The 23,848-nt window shown below is 40.8% G+C and overlaps 1 protein-coding gene across 7 annotated transcripts in view; it reads left to right on the top strand.

Moving 5' to 3' along the window:
• ARHGAP26 (Rho GTPase activating protein 26) overlaps positions 1-23,848 on the top strand; it is a 421,406-nt gene that overhangs the window by 111,984 nt on the left and 285,574 nt on the right. For all 7 annotated transcript variants that reach the window (XM_061616981.1, XM_061616982.1, XM_061616980.1 and 4 more), the window contains exons 6-10: positions 722-832; positions 5,291-5,395; positions 6,597-6,726; positions 8,450-8,550; positions 9,435-9,529. In XM_061616981.1, coding sequence (XP_061472965.1) covers positions 722-832; positions 5,291-5,395; positions 6,597-6,726; positions 8,450-8,550; positions 9,435-9,529 — 542 coding nt within the window. The remainder of the gene's footprint in view (positions 1-721; positions 833-5,290; positions 5,396-6,596; positions 6,727-8,449; positions 8,551-9,434; positions 9,530-23,848) is intronic.

The following is a 23,848-nucleotide window of genomic DNA, read 5'->3' as shown; positions in this document are numbered from 1 at the left end:
CCATTAGTCCATCTAATTTGGTACTGTCTGCGCTCTCTGGCAGTGGCTCTCCAGGGCTTCAGATAGCTCTCTTGGGCCAACATGGAATTGCAGAGTTGGAAGGTACCTCAAAGGTAGTCTAATCCCCATTAGATGGCCATTCAGTCTCTACTTAAAATGAATTTAATGAATGAGAGACCACTACCTGTTGAGGCAGTCTGTTCCACGGTAGAAAAAGGTCATACCATCAGGAAGCTCTTCAACGGAACGTGTGACCTAGAACAGCCTTTCGCAACCTTTGGATCCCCAGATGTTGCTGGACTATGGCCAGTGGTCAGGAATTATGGGAACTATAGTCCAACAACATCTGGGGACCCAAAGGTTGGGAAAGGCTTAACTAGAACACACCCAACACTCCCCTGTGGCTGCCTGTTTCAGGGGAAGATTCAAAATGGTGGAGAGCAGGGATTTGAAGGAATCTCAGTGTTTCTGAGGACACCTCTCTATCCAGTCATGGATGTTTTCCATCTCTGAGTTTTATGTCATTAGCTAACAAATGTGGGAGGTCATCTTTCATGTGGGCTTGATAGGATATTTAGTTATTTTCTCGCTTGTATTCTGGAACTAAATTTTGTTTTGTGAAAGCTACTGTACAAAAGTAGTATTTTGCATAATATTGATACCAAATGTTTACATTTAATAGCTGCTCTGTATGTTTTTACTCCACATTGTGATTTGACAGGCAGACAACCAGGTGGATCTGGTTCAGCAGCACTTCTATGAAGTCTCCCTCGAGTATGTGTTCAAAGTACAAGAAGTTCAGGAGAGGAAGATGTTTGAATTTGTGGAACCAGTAAGTAAATGGTTGTTGCTTTCCAAGTGCTTGACACTTACTCTTGTGAATTATTTTACAGTATAGGACATGGTGCATTTGCTTGTTTCCTGTTTAGGCTGGAAAACTGACAAACTGGAAAACTGCTGTGAGGTCTCCTATGGTTAAAAAAAAAAGTTCTGTTACAGTGAGTGAATTTCCAAACAGGCATGAATGATAGGGTAATGATTTTGGAGTGCCTTCTCTTTCTCATAGTCAGACATTGATCTAAATCTGAATAGGTCACTAATGCGGACTTCAGCGTACTCATACCCAAGCACAATGGGGCTGGTTGTCATGTGGCGTGGTCCCACGTCACTTGGAAGTGTATGTGAATATCATAAATGTGGGCAATTAGGATCCATACCTCCCAGTTTGCCTCCCTCCCTCATGTGAGGGATGGTAAAAACAGAACTGGCTTTATTAACCTCTCCTATAGTCTCACAGGACTTACACTAAAACCCCAGATTCTAATAGACAAGGCTGTGGTGTTCATCTACGTATCTGTATTTGTTAAGGTCCATTTAACTGTAGAAAGAAAGGGGGAAAAGAAAAAGAGAGGAGGTAGCGGGTGAACCCTACTAGAAGCAGAACGTGGAAAGGGCATAAATAGTATGCTAAGCTCTGTTGCCCACTTGGGTGCTGTGTCTGATTCAGTGGTACTGGGGGATTTAATAATGTCTTATTAGCCTAATAGGTACATAATGCTATGTTTTAGCTCTGTGTGTGGCATTGTTGTTATTATTAGAAGATTTATTATTAGATTAGCTGCCCCTCACCACAAGATCCCAGGGCTAGTTACAATAACTTAAGAATACAATATTAAAAACAGTTGAATCAGATTACAATCAAGAAAATAGGGTGAGTCCTAAAAATATGACTCAGGTGTAAAGGCCAGGTTTAAGAGGAGGAGGAGGAGGATTGCTCCATCCCAGGGCAGGTCACAACAATCTAAAATACATTATTAAAAATAGTTATAGCATATGAATACATAATGAAGATGCCAGATGCACCTTTGTGGGGAGGGAATTCCACATTTTAGGGTCTGCCACTCCTCCCCCTGAGTGGAACTTAGTAAAACTACCAAGAACCCCTCTGCAGATTGTAACACCTGAGAAGGTATGTAGGGAGAGAGCTGATATTTGGGCCTAAGTTGTTTAGGACTTTGTGATCACCTTGAATTGGGCCAGAGACAAACTGGCAGCCAATGCCAGATATGTTAAAACAGGGGTTATATGAGTCCTAAATTGAACCCCAGCCAGTAGTCTGGCTTCTGACCAGCTGAAGTTTTAGTCTTTAAGGACAGCCCCACATAGAGAATATTACAACAATCTAGTCTGGAAGTTACCAGAGCATGGAGTACAGGGGCCAAGTCATCTCTGTGCAAAAGGGATTGGAGCTAAAATTAGCACTCCTTGCCACCAAGGCCACTTGAGCCTCCAGTGACAATGTTTGATCCACTAGTACCCCTAGGCTATGGACCTACTTCTTCGAGAAGAGCGCAGTCCTGTCCAGAACAGGCTGTCCCCCTACCTCTTGGACCCGAGAACTAAAAAACATGACATCTTAGTTTTAACAGGATTCAACTTCATTTTATTGGCCCACATCCATTCCATCACTGCGTCCAGGCCCTGGTCTAGTATCTGAATCGCCTCTCCTGATTCGGACGGAATGGAGAAATAAAGCTGGGTATCATCTGCATATTGATGACACCTCCCTTCAAATCTCCTGTTGATGGCTCCCAGTGGCTTCAGTTGAATGAGTTGGAACAAGCTAGACTGGGGATCATGTCTTTCTCCTCTCCATGTCCGGGTTGGTTTTGCAAGCCAGAAATGTAGCCCATGCTTTGAAGCTGGTTTGTTATAAACCACCATCTCTGGTACATGTGCAACAGCAAGCTGACATTCTGGGAAAGCAAAACTAAAAGGTGCTGAAGTCCTCCTCCTGGCTGCATGGGAGAGGAAGAACTGAAGGGGAGGAGTGTGGAAGTTCAAGTTCTGTTTGGCCTTGTTCCATCTCTCCAGCCTTTCACCTCATACCCATTGTGCTAAATCATTGTCTAGTGTTATGTGTCAATGCAGCCATTGTGCCAGTTTTATTGTCCCTGTTTTAAGAATAAATTAAAGTGAACAGAAGTCATGGGCTCAGCACTAGCTAGCAAAGCATCATTTTGTCTGCGGTCAGAAGAACAAACGGGTGCATTCCCTTTTGCTAGTTCTGTAATCTATCATGATACCCAGAGCCATTTCAGTGCCAAAAGCAGGTCAGGACCCAGGGTGAAATGGGTCAAGATACTTGTGTCATCCAGGAATTCCTGAAGCTGGGCCACCACACGCTCAGGCCCAAGTATGGAATGTCTAATACCAGCCAGCAAATATCTAGAGAGGACTCTTGTGGAGAACTGGACCTGAGGTAATAGTGAGTTGGCTAAGGCTATCGGGTGAGTTCATGGCTGAGGTAAAATTTGAACAGAAGTAGTCTGACCCACAGCTCAGACTCTTTTAGGCACTACTTTCAGTAAGCTCTGTTCTTGAGTAATACTGTTGTCATCTCATCAGTTACCAAGACTACTGGTATGTAATACTTCATGTTCTGAAAGTATGTGTTTGAAGCTTCTGAACACAGAGATCTGCCTACTTTCCCCCAAAATAAAAAATGAGACAAATTATCTTGTATTCATCAGAAGCAGCTTTTGCAACTTTTTGACCCTGGAACATCATTGACTTTATCTGTGCTTTATTTCCATTATTGTAAAATGAAGGATGGGAGGGAACCCTTTCCTTCCTTCCTGGAGCTTTGGAAGAATAAAGTCCGCAGTACTCCACTAATAGATAAAATTGTAAAATTCTTACATAACTTCTATATCTGACCTGCAGATGGCACTAGCTATTGCAGATGTGTCATTTAAATTGTTTTGTGGAATGTTTCCAAGCCACTTTTTGCATACACACATTCTTTCAGACATGCACGTGCGTGCACACACACAGAGTACCAAATGGCTATTTATTTCAAATGGGGGCACAGAGTGACAAGCAGGAGAAGGGGTTTCATTTTAAAAATCTCTTTAAAATGAGAGCCAGTGTGGTGTAGTAGAGTGTCACACTGGGACCTGGGAGACCAGGGTTCAAATCCTCACTCAGCCATGAAGCTCACTGGGCGACCTTGAGCCAGTCACTCTCTCAGCCTAACCTACCTCACAGAGTTGTGAGGATAACTTTGGGAGGGGGACAACCATGCCTGTATACCACCTTGAGCTCCTTGGAGGAAAGGTGGGATATAAACCTGATGGTGACGATGATGTGGCATGCTTTACATACAGTGCCTGTTGAATGTGTTGTGTTCTTCAGTTGGCTAAAACATTTATTCATCATCCATTTTCCTAAAGACACTCTCTCTGTTTTGTATTCTTGTCTTTATGTATGCTTTGTTAAGGAATGCTTATGGAATACACAAATCTCAGATGCATAGTGTAACAGTCCTGTATATATTAACATAGTATAGCATAGTGTTACATAGGTGTAACATAGTCCTCTGTGAGGCTTCTCTTTGGACTGAGCAGGACTTTGCAATTCTCCTCTGTATTAATTTATCACTTATGTGAGAGAGGAGGCATGGCTACGTAAATACTTTAGACTGTTACTTGTCAAAGATCTTACCTTGATCCTTTAAATTCAAATACTTGAGTGGACCAGAACTCCTCAAATAACTTGTCTGCTACTTCCAGGACTGTGATTTGTACCTGAAGAGAAGTTTTGAAAGCTCTGAAGGTTGCACAGTGTCACACAGTAGCTCTAGTAAATGTGTGATTTTTACCTCTTGCACACTTTTAGACTAGGCATGTTTTAGTTCAGGAGTTGCTAACATTTTTGGGCCCGTGGACACATTTACAAACTGAAGAAGCTGCTGTGGGTACCACATGTGTGCCGGAACTTTCCCCGCCTCTGATGTAGCCCCCTCGAAACCATCCTCACACCTGAATTAGGCTTGAAAAAAAGCCTTCTGTTGGCTAAAGAGGCATTCTTTCAGGCCTCATTTCAGTAGCAGGAATGGGACCCTGTTTTAGGTGGAAGTAAGTTTAGTGGCACTTACTCAAAGATAAGTGTGCATAGTATTGCAGCCATGCAGGATAATCCTGTGGATGCTTACTGAGAAGTAACTCCTATTGCGGTCAATTGTGATTTATTTACGTATTTATTTATTTACTAAATTTATATCCCACTATTCTTCCCTCTAGGAGCCCAGGACTGTGATCCCTGGTATGTGTGTATAGGATAACTGTAATTTCTTTTTTCTGTTGGAGTGCAATGTTAAGGGGGATGGGAAGAAAGGAGAACAATAACCCTCTATTAGGTTAAATAGAAGCAAATGACAGCCTGTCTGTCTATCTCTCTTCACTCAGTCATTTTTTAAAAAAAATATTATGTTCCTTCTTCCCTACAGCTGCTGGCATTTCTGCAAGGGCTATTCACATTCTACCATCATGGCTATGAGCTTGCAAAGGATTTCAGTGATTTCAAGACGGAGCTGACAATTAGCATACAAAATGTAAGCATTGATTGGAAACATTTATGAGAGACCACACAACTTTATACTGGTGTTCACTAGTGTGGAAGAAAACAGAGCTTCACGTTGTGCTGAATCAACAAGACCTGCTAGAGGCACTTTTATTAAAAGAAAGCAAAATGAAGCAAACAGTGACCATTTGGAGAGAAAATTCAGACAGGCATAACCCCCCCCCCTGTGGTTCTCTGACTCACTTTTCCAGCACATTCTTACAGTTTTCTTTCAGAGGCAAAAAGAAGGTTGCTTTCTTACCGTAACACATCAGGGTCACATGCTTATGTTTATCTATTTGGAAGGTATTTGTAGCCTCTGTTGCCATAATCCAACTTCCATTTCCTCCTCAGTTGAGCAGATGTGCACAAGACCTGTAGTAATAAGAACAAATGTTTGGGGCTGCTTAGTGCACTGAGTACGAGATGTGGATGTGCCAATCCTTCTCTAAATTTAAGATACTTCCTCTCTCCCTGCCTTCTCCAACTGACATTCACATTTGGCTTAAATCACTCAGGGATCTGATCATGTTGCTGAGAGGTGGAAGGCAATCAAATCAGTCCTGAGCCTCTTCTTCCTGTCTTTTCAAACTTCCCCAAGAGTCTCCTGTAGCAAGAGGAAGCCCTGCAGCATTGATCTATTGGAGAGGTTTGGGAGAAAAAAAAACAGGAAGAGTTGAGCATCTCAGTGCAGCAGGATGCCCCCTTGCTGCCCCTGCTTCTCCCCTCCTCCACCCCAAATCTCTCCAATGCTGCAGGTTTGCCTGCTCCAAAAGTTACATTTTGCAGGAGAAACATGGGGTTACATTTTTTGTGTACTGTGTGGCCAAAAATGTTCATCAAGAAAGGATCAAAATTTTGGGTGATCAATTTTTTTTTAAGTTAAGTGGCGAGATACACATTTGTGGGGAACCCAATACTGTGAACTGGACACTTGTATACGAATTTATCTCTTTTGAGATAAAATACCTTGTTTATGACAATCGTATGTGAGAGTTTATAGATAATGCAGTTAGTTCACACTTTTCAGCCTTCATGTGATCCCCAGCAACTGTGAGTTTAAGGGTTTAACTTCTACGAGACTGCCCTTTTGTTGCTTCCATGGCAGTAGCAACCTCTTTCACTGGGTCCTGTGTACTTAAAGGCTTGAAAAGGGTACCTAACACTGCTTTTGCTTTCTACTTTAAATGCAGACGAGAAGCCGCTTTGAAGGCACAAGATCGGAGGTTGAGTCCTTGATGAGGAAGATGAAGGAAAATCCCCATGAGCACAAAAACATCAGCCCTTACACAATGGAGGGCTATCTCTACGTCCAGGAAAAGCGTACGTGCTGTTTACTCTGAGATCTTGTAGCTGCTACGCTGTGGACTCTTGAGCTGACTAGATACGTTTTCAACAAGGCTATAAATCCTATCTGGTAGTTCATTCTTGTGCATTCTCCATTTTGTGAGTCACCGCCCAAGTTCATTTGTTGTACCTTGATCAAAAGGAAAGGAACTGGAAACAAAAAATGCTCAGCTGCCAAAGAACCATGAAGAAAGAGGAAAAAAATCCCAAAATGCTGAGAGAAAATTTATTTCTTAGGAAAAACGATTACATTTTTAATGGCAAGTACCATTGGTAGTTGCCATTAGAAATTTAAGCATTTTTGCTATTAGAGATCTCTACAGACAAATTTATCCCCTGATAAATGCTCAATATACTTCTCAGTATATGCCGAAAGGAAGGAGAGGAGAAGGAAAGTGAGAAGACTTGGTCCCTTTGATCAAGGAACCACAAAGAAAGAAAGAAAAAAATCCAAAATGCTGAGAGAAACCCTCAATGCATTTCAGCCTTTAGTGCCAGGAGGGCAGGCAGAGTAAAGCAAAAGCAAAGGGGAGCCAAGCCTGCAGGCAGAACTTAACGTGGATTTGCCTAGTGTTTGCTAGCAGTGTCTTGTCTGGGAAGATGTTGGAGCCAATTGTCCTGAGGCAGGCAGAGCGGTGGGAATTATTCCAATTTACTGCAATGAGGGTGAGTTGACAGGCAGCCCCATCTGATTGATGAGCTTCCTGGGCACCCTGGACAAGTGCTTGCCTGACTCTGGCCTCTCTTCAAGACAGACAAAGGAAAACAAAATCTAACTTGAAAAGAGCAGAGTTGAGGTAAAACATATAATTATAATATATAGAGAGACTTTTAATTTTCCGTAGAATAAATGAAATGAACAGTATAAATATAAGAAAACCACTTCTTTATCCCACTTACAGGCCACTGTCAATTAAAAACGGCCAGATGTGTTTCAGCATTTGTTTTCTTCAGTGGCTTCACTTTGATCTTTTTTCTAAAGAAGCATAAGGACCATAAATATTTACCACTGAAGAAGATAAAACACTGAAATGTGCCGGGCCATTACATTTTTAGGAGCACTTATTTTTAATTGGCAATGGTCTATAAGTGGGATAAAGAAGTACTTTTCTTATATTTATTTATACTGTTCATTTCATTTTGTGGAAAATTAAAAATCTATGTTTATATAGTTTATAATTGCATGTTCTATCTTCAATTGTTCTGCCTTCAAGACAGCGCATGCCCACACTGGAAGCTTCTCCTTAAAGCTGCCTGCCATGGCCATTAACAGCTCCCAGTACTGTTAATGCAGAAATGCATGTAAAACAAAATCTCAAGTGGCCATGAGAAGTATCTGAGTGCTGCCCATAAGAAAGGAGCCCTGAATCTGCCACCTGAACAGTTTTATTTATTTATTTATTTGTTTGTTTGTTTGTTTCATTTATAAACCGCCCATAGCGAATGGCTCTCTGGGCGGTGTACAAAAGGTTAAAATACAAAATCACAATAAAATCAGCCTACAAACAATGAACACAAGCAGGAACAAAAGAAAAGATTTTTTAAAAAAATTATAACATAAACGCTTAAAATGTTGGCTCATTCATGTGTGATAGGGCTAGCCCTGTGTGAAGTCAACTGTTTTAAAGCACAATTGTTTTGTTATTGATGAGCGCGCTCTCTTTCTCTCTTTAACATTTTATCATTTCAATTATTTTAGGTCATTTTGGAACATCCTGGGTGAAGCATTATTGCATGTATCAGAGTGAATCTAAACGAATAACTATGGTGCCTTTTGACCAGAAGTCTGGTGGAAAGGGGGTGAGTGAAAATGCAAGTAATCTGAATATGTGGATAGTTCTAAGAATCTTTGCTGCTGCTGTTATTGCTACTGCTGCTGCTAACAACAACAATATAATTATTAAAAACAAATAAAAAAATACATTTTGGGCTTTTGAAGGTTCTGTTCAGTCAGGGTAAAATTAAGCAACTTAGGCTGCAGTCCAACACACACTTAACTGGGAGTAAGTCCCATTGAATCCAATGGAGCTTACTTCTGAGTAGACACGCATTGGATTGCAGGCTTAGTCCTTTTAAAAACGAAGTCCTCAGAGCGTTGAAATGCCTGACTAGTAATAAATAGGATGTATAGTTATGGCATATCTCAATTTCTGATACTTATTTTTTTCATTATATATATTTTTTAAAAAAGCAAGACCTTTGTAGCAGATATGGGATTGGCTCTTCTTCTTTGGGAAAATAGCAGTTGCTCCCAAGAAATTAATCAGGTTGCCCTTCTAGCACTGATAGCTAAATAGGATCAGAGATAGTATGTCACCATCTATTAGAGAGCAAGAGCTGGAGAAGGCTATTGCCCTCCCTTCAAGCCCTGCTTGTGGGCTTCTGCAGGTGTCTTGTTGATCACTGTGTGCAGCAGTATGCTAGTCCTTTGATCTCATTCAGCAGGGCTGGCTGTATTCATTTTTTATCAGTTCTGAGGTTGATGGATTTTCACAGCATTTGTAATGCTGTGGAGAGTACCTTACAGGTTATACTGTAATCATAACCTTCCTTCACTTGCTCATTGTGCCATATGCTAATTAAAAGATTAACACAAGTGACATTCAGAACACGGCTATTATCAGTATGTTATTTTTAAAAATATGTGTGAATTGGTCTAATCTTTGGCCTTCATCTTACTCCAGGGAGAAGATGAAGCCATTATTCTCAAATCCTGCACACGTCGAAAAACTGATTCCATAGAGAAAAGATTTTGCTTTGATGTAGAAGCGGTGGATCGGTGAGTTAAACGTGTCTTCTCTCTTATGTCAGTAGCCCAAGGTGTGCAATTTCCTGTTGGTTAAAATATATGTTACCAACATAAATACTGATATTGGAGGCAATGAAAACTGGTGTTAGAGGCTATCCAAAACTTCTCTCATTCTCTAGATTCTCCACATGGAAATGTTCCTGTAAGAATTGTCTGTATTGTTAGTTTATAACAGACAGTACAGCAGGCCAGACACAAAATCATGTTAAGCTGCAGCAACTGACACTATATTTTTTAGTCCAATTAAGGCACAATTAGGGAGGGGTCTAAGGGAAACTTGGGCCTTCCTTAGTAACTGCCTGTTTACACATTAATTGGCTCCTTGGTAGAAGTGAGCAACAACTGGGAAGATCTAGCATTTATTTCAGTGTGTGATCTCTCTGAGCCTGTGTGAGAGAGGAGCTATCAGTAGCACCTAGTGTGGAGGGGCGAAGCCTCCCTCCAATCTCCAGTGTCACTGCAGCTTACCTGGATGGGGCAGGGTGGAGGTGAGGTCAGGACTATGCTGACGCACTGGTGGAGCCAATCTGGCACTCCCACTGCGTAACCTCACCACTGGCCCTGACCCTCCCCACTCCCATCCAGATAAGTTGCAGTGAAACCAGTGTTGGGAGGACAGCTCTGTACCACCACACCAGTCACTAGTGGAACCTATTCACTTCTCCCTGGAGTGAGGGGTTCTGGTGAAGGAGTATAGAAGAAGCCTTGTGACAGTTATAGCAAATTGCTTAAGATTTCTATAGTGTTTCCTGGGTGTGTAATTCTTTTGCATGCAAGCTACTTCAAAGAGGCTTTTGCAAAGGCTTTAAGACAGTTCCTGCACTCCTGTATATTCAGACAGGAGCACAGGGGCTGTCTTAAAGCTTTTTGCAAGTTTCTCCCCTCCCCATTTAAGTTCACAATAACAGTCCTGCCCACATGTTAAATTTGGCCTGTGAGGCAGGTGCTGATAAGGATGTGGCCTGTGGCACCAAAAAGGTTCCTAACCCCTGATTATACAGCCACGAGACTTTTCACATTCACATTCTGCAGTGTTAAATTGAAAATACCCCCATGCCATTCTGATTCTTCCCATAAGGTCATTTCAAAACAAAACCTTACAAAACTGATAGTTCTGAATCCAGAAATGCTTGCTTAACAACCCCCTAATTTTTCATGGAGATACACAAAACAATCAGAGACAATCAAGAGTTCAAAGCATAAAATGAGAGAAACAGACTTTTTCCTGTCAGAGTTCTCATAACTTGTTGAAATTAAATAAAAATCAGCCATGTTCACAGAGGACTTGTAATCCTATTACTGACCTTGCCCCATACTCTGACCTTCATCTTCTGCAGTTCAAAAGTTTAAAAAAAGTGCCTGGCTGATTTTTAATTAGTTTAAGAAATTTAGCATTGGAGTCAATGATAAGCCGGGGCATGCTCAGTAAGAACCAACAGTCAGTGTTCTAAAAGCCAGACTCACAGCTGCTTGGCTTGCCTAATCAAGGGGCCACACCCACACCAGACCTTTATTTCGCTTGAGACAGTCATGGCTTCCCCGAAAGAATCCTGGGAAGTGTTGTTTGTGAAGGGTGCTGAGAGGAGACTCCTATTCCCCTCACAGAGCTCCAGTGGCCAGAGTGATTTAACAGTCAGCCGCTCTGATTGAAGCTCTCTGAGTGGAACAGGGCATCGACTAGCAACTCTGAGCACCCTTCACTAACTACACTTCCCAGGATTCTTTGGGAGAAGCCATGACTGTCTAAAGGGAAATAAAGGTCTGGTGTGGATGTGGCCAGTGACACCTTTGGTTGAAATGAGGGTGCAAGAGTACATGTGCCTGCTGCCAGGGCCAACTTATCCATTAGGCACAGTAGGCACAGTGCCTAGGGCCCACGATACTTTTAGGGGCCCGCGAATATGTTTTAATTTCTTTTAAAATCAGAAGGAAAAAAACAAACTTTTAGGGTTGAAGAAAATCTTTTAATTTTTTTCTCACATCAGAAAAAAATGAAATTTTTAGGGCCTACAAAAATCTATTAAATTTTGCCTAAAACAGAAAAAAAATAAAATGTTGAAGTATTTAAAGTTACATCAAAAGTAATTTTAATATTGATATTATTATGGTGGGAGGGGCCTGCGAAGGCATAAGTACCTTGTGCCCACAAAACTTTTAGGGCCCACAAAAATGTTTTATTTTTTCTTAAATAAGAAAAAATTAAAATGTAGTAGTAATAATTCATTTTCACGCCTTTTGGCCTTGAAATTACAACTACATACATAGAATACTAATACCTAAAATACAAACCAAAACAAATATACATACAATTCAAATCAAAAGGTCAGTCACATGTTAATTGCCACCGAAATAATTTAACAATTCTCGCTGGAGCTTATTAACTTATATTAACTTATTAACTTATAAGAGAAAATAAATATAATTTGCATTTGGACAATACCATTTCGACGTATGAATGCAAATTTATTATCTAAATTTTAACTTTACGGCATTTTTTATTGGCAAATTCCTGGATTATTTCATCAGTGAACATGTTTTTTAATAACTCACTTTCAGTAGAGAGTAGAGAGAGGTGAGTTAATTTTGTTTGGGACATAGTGGATAGTTCCTGATGCGATTTAATCTGGAAAATGACCTTTCTCCTTCTACATTTGTGCCAAAAATTGATAAGCAAATTCTTAATGTGATATATACATTGGGAAAACTTGTAACTAGTTTTTTTCAATTTGTGCAGCAAGCAATTCAGTCACAGTTTTCTTTTCAGGAAACAATCTCGAAAATAATAAAAATTCGTTAAACTCTTTTTCTAGATCTGTAGGGTATATTTCAACCAGTGCTTTTCCTTTGGAAACAATTTCATCTTCAGGCATAGATGTGTCAACTAGAAAATTAAACCTGTTATGTAGTGATTCATAGGCAGTTCATCTTTTTCTCAATTCTGTTATTAACCTGTCTATAATAATATAAAAAACTTGAGTTCTGAATTTGTCTGAAGCATTTGAATTTAAATGTATGCTTTCATCGGTTTCACTGTTAACTCTAACTTCATCAAAAAATAATTTTCTTTTTCACTGATGTTCTATGACTTTATACTCAGATTCTGGTGTAAATTTTTTTGCTAAATACTGAAATCTGTGAAACTTGTCTCGTGTAGTATGCAAATAAGACAAAAGGCTGTCGTAAAGATTTATTATTGTACATAATTCGATGTCAGGCTGCTGTAAAGCTGTATAAATAATATGACTATTTTGGAGAATGTCCTTCCAAATGACACACATCAGAGCTGTTTCGAAATTATTAAGTTTTTTGACAAGAGCCTTTGCTTCATGAACAGTAGCAGATGGTTGTCGCTCACATTCAATTATACTCAATAAAGCTTGACGAATTCTAATATAATCTACATAAAAAGCTTTAGTAGCATCATTCCTGGCTGACCACCTTGTTTCAGATAAACTGTGCACAATATTCGTATCTTTCTTCATATTCTCCTTTAATTTTGTCCATCTTTGTGGTGAGGCAGCAAAGAATGTATAAACTGTTTGTAGGATGCTAAAAAAACTGACTGCTTCTGTGCAACACTCTGCTGCAGCTACACCAACTAAATTCAAACTGTGAGCGGTGCAAGGAACCCATTCGGCTAAATTGTTAACTTCACAAAATCTTGCTTGCACGCCAGTGTATATTCCACTCATATTGCTGCCATTGTCGTATGATTGGGACCTACAGTTTTTTATATTATACAGCCACGAGAGTGGCTGTATACTATAGCCAGCGTGGATTTTTCACATTCCGCAATGTTAAATTGAAAATACCCCCATGCCATTCTGATGCTTCGCATAAGGTCATTTCAAAATAAAACCTTACCAAACTTACAGTCCTGAATTCAGAAACACTTGCTTAACAACCCTTTCAATTTTCATGGTGATACACAAAACAGTCAGAGAGAATAGAGAGTTCAAAGTCTAAAAAGAGAGAAAAGAACTCCAGAGCCGTTTTGGACTTTTTTCTCTGAGAGTTCTCATAATCTGTTGAAATTCATTAAAAATCATCCATGTTCACAGAGTACCTGTAATCCTAATACTGACCTTGCCCCATACTCTGACCTTCATCCTCTGCAGTTTTAGAGTTAAAAAAAATGCCTGGCTGATTTTTAATTAATTTAATAAGTTTTTGCTTGAAGCCAGTGATAAGGGTGGTTATGCTCAGTAAGAAGCAACTGTCAGTGTTCTAAAAGCCAGACTCATAGCTGCTGGGCTTGGCTACTCGGGGCCACACCCACACCAGAATTGATTTCACTTGAGACATTCATGACTTCCCTCAAAGAATCCTGGGAAGTGTAGTTTGTGGAGGGTGCTGAGAGGAGACTCCTATTCCCCTGAGAGAATGGTTTAACAGTCAGCCACTCTGATTGAAGGTCTGTGAGGGGAACAGGGCATCTCCTAGCAACTCTCAGCACCCTTCACTAACTACACTTCCCAGGATTCTTTGAGAGAAGCCATGATAAATTGTTTTAAATTGTGTTTTAAATTGTTTTTAAAATATGTGTTTTTAAATTTGTATATTTGTTTTTAATGTTTTTAGTTATTTTAAACCACCCAGAGAGCTTCGGCTATGGGGTGGTATATAAATACAATAAATAAATAAATAATGATTGTCCCAAGTGTAATAGAGGCCTGGTGTGGATGTGGCTAGGGACAGCTTTGTTTTAAATTTGGGTGGGAGGTAGGGTTGCCAGGTTCAGGGCCTGAGACTGATCCTGTATCTTTAGGAGAAGAGAAAGTCAGCCAAGTGCAGGTGTATTTGCAACATTGTAATGGGAAAAACCACAAGGTGGAATTCTGCCTTCCCCCTGCACAAATTTTAAAGATATAGAAGACCTATTGGTTGCCAGGCCCTGCCTCCAAGAGGTCTTCTTTATCTTTAAAAGTTGTGCAGGAGGAAGGGAGAATTCCACCTTGTGGTTTACCCCATTAAAGTGTTGCAAGAAAGCGTGCACTTGGCTGACTTTCTCTTCTCCTAAAGATACAGGATCAGTCTCAGGACCTGAACTGGCAACCCTAGTGGGAGGCTACATGTGCCTTCTGTAGAATAAAAAGGTGGGGAAAATGCTGAAAAGCAATGATACTGTTCACAATGTTTTCCTTTTGGAAAGGAAAGGGGCTTCCCTTCTGCCCAGTGCCCACCCACCCACTCTCCTCCCCTCCCCCCTCACTGCCCCTCCCCCAGGTCAGTGTTGGACTACGACCTGGGAGACCAGGGTTTGAATCTCCACACAGCCACGAAGCTCACTGGGTGACCTTGGGCCAGTCACTGCCTCTCAGCCTCAGAGGAAGGCAATGGTAAAACCACATCTGAATACCATTTACCATGAAAACCCTATTCACAGGGTCATCATAAGTCCGGTTGACTTAAAAGCAGTCCATTTCCATTTTCAAACATGATTGCACAGAAATAAATCCCATTGAACTCAAAAAGTGTGCAAATGATCAGACTAGGGTTTCCAGGCCCAGCCTCCAAGAGGTCTTCTATATCTTTAAAAGTTGTGCAGGGCGAAGGGAGAGTTTCACCTGGGGGTTTTCCCATTACAGTGTTGCAAGAAAGCCTGCACTTGGCTGAATTTTCTCTTAGCTTAAAGATACAGAACCATTCTCAGGCCCTGAGCCTGGCAACCCTAGATCAAAACCACCTTCTCTTCTCCCTCCTATCCCCTCCCTCTTGCCCCTTCCTTTGCTCCTCCCTCCCCATCCCCTTCCAATCCTCTTCTTCCCTTTCCAATCCTCTTCTTCCCCTTCCTCCTCCCCATGGTCAGTTTTACCTATCTTAAGCATGATTGCATGCAAGTAAATACTGTTATGAGCATGGGGGTTGGGATGGATGATTCCTGTGGGTCCCCTTCCAACCTCTGATTTGGAATCCTATGCCTTGGGGACAGAAACTCACTCTGCTGGTCAGATGAGTCTCTCCTTTGTTAACCAAATAGATTGGCCAAGTAAGATAATGGGCCTATCAGTTGCCCAGCAATGGTGAATGGGCCAGGAAGACCCTTTTGTCATTGAAACTCTTCAGGAGAGCATCCCCCCCCTTCCTGGAGCTCAGCAGAGGCTTGTAGTTTTGAGTTGTGTCTAGAGAATTGCTGGGAACTGGAAGGCAGGCAGAGAGACTAGCTCTCTGCGCCATGGCCTTTGGGGTGCCTCCTGCAACCCAGATGGAAAAGCTGGATATTGGACTGCTGATGCCTTGAACCCCTCCATTCTGAAGCTCAGGTTGGAATGTGTGTAAATAAACAAACCATATTTCATAAAGACACTGCAGTCTCCGCTGACCTTCTTTCCCAAAGGAAACCAAACCCTGGAGGAGCGCAGGGACCCCAGAAATCTCACCGCTTGGAGATTGGGGGAGGCGCGCAACAATATCATTGAACTCTATAAGCATGCAAATGATCAAACCTGCCCTCCCCTCCCCCTTCCTTTGCCCCCTCCAATATGTTCCTTCCCCTTCCCCCCTCCTCCCCCATGGTCAGTTTTTCCTTTTCTAAACATGATTGCATAGGAGAAAATCCAATTGAACTCAATAAGCATGCAAATGATCAGACCTGCTTTCCCCCTCCTTCCCCTCTCCTCTCCCTTCCTCCTCCCCTGCCCACTCCAGCCCTCCCTCCCTCCCCCCGGTCAGTTTTACCTATCCTAAGCATGATTGCACAGGAGTAAATTGCCCTGAACCCAATAAACATGCAAAAGATCAAACCTGTCCTTTTCCTCCCCTCCTCCTCCTGCCTGCTCCCATCCCAGTCCTCCCCTCTGCGTTTCCTCCCCTCCCTCCTCCTCTTCCTCCTCCTCCCCTCCCCATCCCCTGTGGTCAGTTTCACCTATCCTAGGCATGATTGCAGGGGAGTAAATCCCACTGAACTCAATAAGCATGCAAATGATCAATCCATTCTCAGCAAGCTTGCACAGGATCCCATTTCTTACCTCCCGGATTAAAAAGCAGGGAAATTCAGTAATAGGCAAAAAACCTTGCGAAACTAAATGAATTTATTTAAAGTCAGTTTTACCACTAACTGAAGATTCTTAGTTGTTTTTATTCTACCTTTTGTCTGCTATAATTGATTTAATTGGCTGTTTAGAGGTTTCAAGTAAATAACATTTACCACAGTGTTAAGATCTTTTAAAATGTTTTAAAAATTTTGTTATAGTAATACACTGGAACCAAAATAACCTCAAATTTGTCTCTGTGTCCAACCAATTGAAATTTTATCCCGCATAGCTATGTTTTAAAAGTTGATCTGTTGATTGAAGCTTTTTTGTGAATTTGTTTTGCATGAACAAACTGCTGGGACAGACATGATGAAATGGTATGATGTCTTGAATTCAGAGACTGCTATTATAGCCAAGCATATGGATAAACCACTTTCCACTTTTGTGCCCAAGTTATTCATGAAAAAAGTGGGGACCATGGCTTTTTTGTTGGGGGACAGTATGTGTGTGTGGGGGGGATGAGCATGAGAAAATAAAATTGACCACCAACAGCAATGTTGATTTTGTTCTGTCCATTTGTATACTTAGAGAATGCTGGACTGCAGCATATGCATGTGTATTTCTGTGCAGCATTAAACTCACCGATTACATCATTCCCATAAATATATGGGTTAATGCATTTCTCTGATTTGTGTCTATGTAACTTGTTGAACATGGCATTTTATCGCCTGGAAAGCTTTTCTGCAAATCCATCATCTTCTTCAGTAATTCTTAAGAATGAGGAAACATTAACATGGCTGTTTCTGTCCCAGCTGGGATAAATGTAAATGTACTGCCTTCAAATCGATTCAGACTTATGGGAACCCTATGAATAGGGTTTTCATGTGGCCAAGAGGCTGTGACTGGCCCAAGGTCACCCAGTGAGCTTCATGGCTATGTGGAGATTTGAACCCTGGTCTCCCAGGTCAACTCCCAGGCCAGTCCAACACCTCAACCACTACTCCACACTGGCTATCTCCCAGCTGGGATAAATAGCTTGAAATTGTTTATAACCTTAATAAGAATTTTGACGATTTTGGGTTGAAAGGTTTGTTGCATAGCCTGTAGGTGGCAGTCATGTATGCTATATTTGAGGATGCAATATTTGATTAAGTTGGAAAGTAAATAGTGCCCAAAGGTGTTGCACATAAGGAAACTATTATTGTGGTTAAATCGAAATATATTGTGGAATTCAGTTGTAACGTGGTTTAGGACAAGGTTTTTGTGGTGCTATTTATTCGTTCTCTTTTCTACTTTTTTTAAAAAAAGATGTGGAAATGTAGTAATTTTTATCATCAAGTAATATTATTTAGTCCAGGGGTGGTGACCAGCTTTTGGCTGCTGGACTACAACTCTCATAATCACTGACCATTGGCCATGCTGGTTTGGACAGATGGGACTTAGAGTAAAACAATATCTGGAGGACCACAGATTAACCACCCCTTATTTAGTTTATTTAACAATTCTGCTTTCACTCATCACCTACTAACTTAGTAGCAAGCCACTGCTATATTAACTAGTCATATTCTGAAGTCTAAGAGGCTTGTAATATATCTGGGCAGTATGTGTAACTCACAATAATATGTTAATATTCTTTAGGAAGTTCATTTTTAGCACATAGAATAAATTATTATATTTTACTACCTAGAAAAAATGTAGAAACAGAGGCTGAGATCCCTAATACAATTTAAGACACATTTTAGTCCTAATGATTTCTAACCTACTATCTTTGTGATGATCATTGCTTTCTGTAGTTGACACCACTTTGGCATACAGGGCATGTGCAAACATAATGGTCATCATCCTTTAACCAAGATGGGAAACAGGCCACAGGATCACCTTCTCTCCTTTCTCATGTACAAACTCCCCCCTCCTGCCCAACTGTCCTCAACTGTTGATCACTTATTATGAGTGTTCCCATGTTAACTATTGTCAATCCTAAATCAGGTGTGTGATCAAGATTTACTCCTCAAGTGCTGAAGATCTGTGTCCTAAGAGAGCTCTGTATTTCCTCCACATTTATAACGTATGACTATAGCATTGACTGCATGCTTTTTAAAGCTCCTGTTCCAGAAACATGCAGTGAGGTTGCTTTCAGTGACTCGGCCAACTTTTGGATGCTGATCTAGCTAGTGGTACATGTTTTGTTCCACAAGTTTGCAGTATTAGAATGCCAAGATTGAAGAGCCCTGTGGGGGCTGGGGGAATTCAATGATTAATTAAAAATTAATTAAAATGTATAATTTGGGTGATAGTGGCTTGAAGTGTTGAGGAAAGGGACACTTAGGAGCCTGTGAGCAATATCTTAACTAAACGTGTGAACTAGCCATGCAGATTGATGCTGTTGACCAAGCAGGTTCGCAGTTTTGCTTCCCATTCTACCTGTAGCAGTTCTGCTTTGTTATATATTCATTTTTCCTCTCTTGGGTGAGTTCTGTGCTGGTCAAATGGAATACAACCTGTGCTTGTTCTTTTGCTGTGTCACATTACCAGTGACCTTTATAGATGAATGAAATCTTGAAATTATCATGTTATGCCTAATGCCATGTTAACTTAAGCCACACTCTGCCTCTCCCCCCCACCCACTCACTTATGTACCGTTTTCTAGAGATGTACAAGTGGTGATTCGCAAATGGTGGGTTGTTCCTTGTGAGTGGGGCGATGAGAGATTTGTAGGTGAGCTGCCAGCGGAGCAATGGGTGGTAAATATAATTCAGCATGAAAGGTTCCTAGATGGTAGATGGTAGTGAACAGATGGAATGAGCCTAAACTTTAAAAGTAAAAACTCTGTCATATCTTGGTAGCTAATTAAGAAACCATTGGTTTAAAGTCTACCTTTTCCCATAGGATAGGGGCATGTTTTGATCTTTAGGAACTGTTCCTATACTTCATTTCTACTATTGGAGTTGAACATATGTTTGTCAGTATTCTGCAGTTTCTGCAGCCACTATTATTAAGACTGGCTAGGATTTGTTCTTTTGTTGTCTCTTCCCCCTTGGAATCAACACTAATTCACAACCTATTTTCATGCAAAAATTTGGTGTTTATCAAAGGTTTGGGTCAGGATGATTCTTTTCATAATCACCTGAACAGTACAGAGCAGGAGGAGAATGGAGAGGCAGTATCTGCCAGGACATACACCAATTACATTTATTTTCTGGACATGGCAAGATTGCATGAGAACCTCAGACTTATGGAGTGAATTATTCTTCCTTACATCCAAGCCTTGTACATGCATTCAAAGGGGGCTTAAACTGAGGAGGGGGTATATGTGCTAGGCATGTCCATTTCACCCTGATCATTTTGCATTAAGCAGGAAACTTTGTGTTTTTGGGTTTCCAGTCTTGCTTGTATACCCCTTTCAGATGTAGATTAGGGAAATGCAGTGTGCATGCGTTTGCTCCACCACTTCCCAATTTAAGCCCTCATGCATTATTTTGAATGCATGAATAGGGCTTTAGTGATACTTTAAGGTTTTTTTCTGCAAGGCTTCCAGAACCCAAATAGTTTTAGCACAGCTAGGCTTTTAAGTAGGTTACCTGTTTATTTGTAAAATTGGTTTAACACCCAATTGGAAAAAGTACAGCCGTATTAGAAATGCATTTCAAACAGATAGTTTGCAGACCTTCTGAGGTTTTCTAAGAACATAATCATGGCCTTTGATAAAATCACAACTGTTGACAGGCTATACAGTTTTTTGTTTTGTTTTACCACTTATTGATTTGTCCTACAAATACTGAAGTTCATGCTATCAGTACAAGTTGGTTTGGTTGTCAAAACCTGTGTGTTAACAATATTCTCAAGCTTTTATTGTTTTTTAAAATCCTTTTGTAGGTACAGTGCAATTAAAATGAAAATATGGATTGAAAGATTATAGCTTATTACACAGTATTCCTTCAAATTCTTTAGCTTCAAGAATGTTATCTTGAAACCAGAAACTCCATTATTGTAGCTTCTATACTATTCATCAAGTAAAACCAGGTTCCTGTGATTGGGATATTCAACAGAGGTTTGCTTTACTTTAATTTAAGAACCTAAGAAGAGCTCTACAGGATCAGACCAGAGGCCCATGTACCCCAGTGTCCTGCTTCCCACAGTGGCCAGCCAGATGCCTTTTGGGACCTCACAAGCAACTAATGAGGACAAGAGTGTCCTCTTTCAATGTTGTTCCCTAGGAACTGGAATTCAGAGGCATGCTGCCCCTGACCTTAGAGGTAGCATTCAGCCATCATGACTAGTAGCCATTGGTTTATCCTCCATGAATTTGTCTAATCCTGTTTTCAAGCCATCTAAATTTCTGTTGGCAAAGAGCATCTGGCATGAATTTACAACTTTAGGGAAAGTTAAGCTGGCAAATTTAGGGGAGAGAGGATTTTTGCACAAAGAAAGAGGTTCTTTAATTTTCAGTACAATAATTCAAATAGGCTGAGGGTTAAATAATTTTCCTCTAGATACATATTTTTAGATTGCTAATCCTATAAGCATGAAGTGATTTTCTGCGCAAAGAGATTAGCAAAAATATCATCCAATATGTCTGGATTATTATCTAAATGTGCTGCAAGTTAGAACAGCTTGTGTCCTTTCCTGGGTAAATTGCGAGAGCTGCTTTGTGTATATAATTATTATTCCTTTGCCATCTGATTGGCCTTTTCTAATGTCACAGGATTAGAATTTGGAATTCTTACACTCCTTCTCTATGGCTTCTTTGTTTTTTGCAGCCTTGGACAGAGGCCAAATGCCAATTTATATGATGTATGTTAATTTTCTACTGATGACCAGAGGCTTTACACATGTCAACAGTATTTTGAGCTGGGTTCATTGCAGATTTCACTTCTTTTGGATGATTCTTCAGACAGTTTCACTTAACGTATTATTGACGGCACCAATTTATTTACTTCTTTATTTAAAACATTTCAGTCCCCTCCTTCTACCTTAAAATAGAGCACTCAGGGTGGCTCACAATAAAATCACACACAATAAAAACACAAAAAGCATAAAAATACATAAAATACAGTTAAGAAATCTGGGGAAGTTATATTAAAAGGGAACTAAAGAGGTAAAACTAAAAAGGGGGGGAATAAAATCAGTTTCAGGCTTCAGTCCTTCCCAAAGGTTCTCTGGAACAGGATGATTTTCAAAAGTCTCTGGAACACCAACATGGAGGGAGCAGAGTGGGCTTCTTGGGGTAGGGTATTTCAAAGCTTGGGGACCACGGCTGAAAAGGCCCTGTACTGCCAGTCTGACATCCTTCATTCCAGGCACGCAGAGGAGACCAGAAATAATGGGCAGGTCATTATGGGTATAAGCGGTCCCTCAGATACGTTGGACCAAGGCTATATAATAATAATAATAATAATAATAAACAACTTTATTTCTACCCTGCCCTTTTTTCCAGTAGGACTCGGAGTGGCTTACAACTAAAAAACAACACCATTAAAACATACAAAAGTATACAATTAAAAACAAAATTAAACTATGAGAAAAATGTAAACCATAAAACATACATTAAAAACAGCGGACAATTTAAAATAATAAGATCATACAATGTAGTCACCAATCCTATGACACTTAATCCTGGTCGTTCTCTATCCCAAATGCCCGTTGAAATAAAACATTCTTTACTTGTCACCGGAAAGATGGCAAGGAGGGAGCTAATCGCCCCTCACTCGGAAGGGAGTTCCGTAGCCTGGGGCGGCCACCGAAAAGGCCCTGTCTCGTGTCCCCATCATATGTACTTGCGAAGGTGTGGGGAGCACGAGAAGGGCCTCACCTGAAGATCTCAAATTCTGGACAGATTCATGTAGGGAGATACGGTCTGTCAAATAGCCTGGACCTGAGCCGAATAGGGCTTTGTAGGTCAAAACCAGTACTTTGAATTGTGTCCGGAAACAAATTGGCAGCCAGTGGAGCTGTTGTAACAGGGGAGTTGTATGGTCCCTGTAACCAGCCCCGGTTAGCACTCTGGCTGCAGCTCTTTGTACCAATTTAAGTTTCCGAACAGTCTTCAAAGGCAGCCCCACGTAGAGCGCATTACAGTAGTCTAAGATGGATGTAACCAAGGCATGCATTTAGGGTTTTAAAGGTCAAAAACAGCATTTTGAATTGGGCCCAGAAACAAATTGGGATCCAGTGGAGTTGATAAAGCACAGAGGCGATATGATCCTGATGCCACGATCCAGTTAATATTCTGGCTGCTGCTTTTTGAACCAACATCAATTTCTGAACCATTTTCAAAGGCAGCCTCATAGTGTGTGTTATAGTAATCAAGCCTCAGTGTCAACAGTGCATGTGTCACTGTGGCCAAATCAACTGCTTCCAGGAACAGGTGCTGCTGGTAGACCAGTTTGAGTTGGCCAAAAGCACTCTTGTCTATTGGAACACCTGATATTCCAGCAGCAGGGCAGGATCCAGGAGTGCTTCCAAACTGCTGACCAGCTTCTTCAATGGGAGTGCAACTGCATTCAGAACAGGTTGCAGCTCTTTCCCCTTGACTAGTAGTGCTTCTATCTTGTCTGGACTAAATGTCTATTTGTTAGTCCACATCTAGCACTTTGCAGCCTCCAGGCACCGGTTTAGGATGAGCACTCCCTCCCTGCAATCAGATGGTAGGGAGAGATAAGAGTTGTGTGTTATCAGCATATTGATGACATTGTACTCCAAATCTCTGGATGACCTCTCCCAGTGGTTGCATATAGATGTTAAAGAGTGTGGGAGATATAATGGAACCCTGCAGGACTCCATAGTCCAGTAACCAGGGCCAGCACCACTTTGTGGGACCTGTCCGCCCAGTGGAACTGGAGTGACATGCAGATTCTTGCATTCCAAGCCATTAGATAGTATAGAATTCACTGATGACATTCCATGAGAAATAGTTTCATGAACTTCGTGGCCATTCATTCATTATGAGCTTGAATTACTGAGATTGGATTCTTAATGTTGCTCGTATTTAATTTTTTTAACTGTAGTTCGTGTAAAGCTAGAAGAAGTTCAGAAAAAGTTAACCAAAATGATCAAGGAGTGGGAGCAATTCCCCTGTTTGGAAAGAGTACAACATTTGGGTTTTTTAATTTAGAAAAAATGTAAGGGAGGCATGACAGAGGTGTATAAGATTATGCATAGTATAGCAAAAGTGGATAGGGAGAACTTTTTCTTCATCTTTCATAATACTGGAATTCAGGACCATCCAATGAAGCTGAATGTTGGAAGTTTTAGGACAGAAAAAAACAAGGTACTTCTTCACATAGAACATAAGAGGTAGTAATGGCCATCAGTTTGC

Source organism: Rhineura floridana, chromosome 3, assembly GCF_030035675.1.
Source record: "Rhineura floridana isolate rRhiFlo1 chromosome 3, rRhiFlo1.hap2, whole genome shotgun sequence".
In the NCBI taxonomy this organism is placed as follows: Eukaryota; Metazoa; Chordata; class Lepidosauria; order Squamata; family Rhineuridae; genus Rhineura; species Rhineura floridana.
The sequence above is the reverse complement of the archived record's forward strand: the minus strand, read 5'-3'. Positions and strand labels throughout refer to the sequence as shown.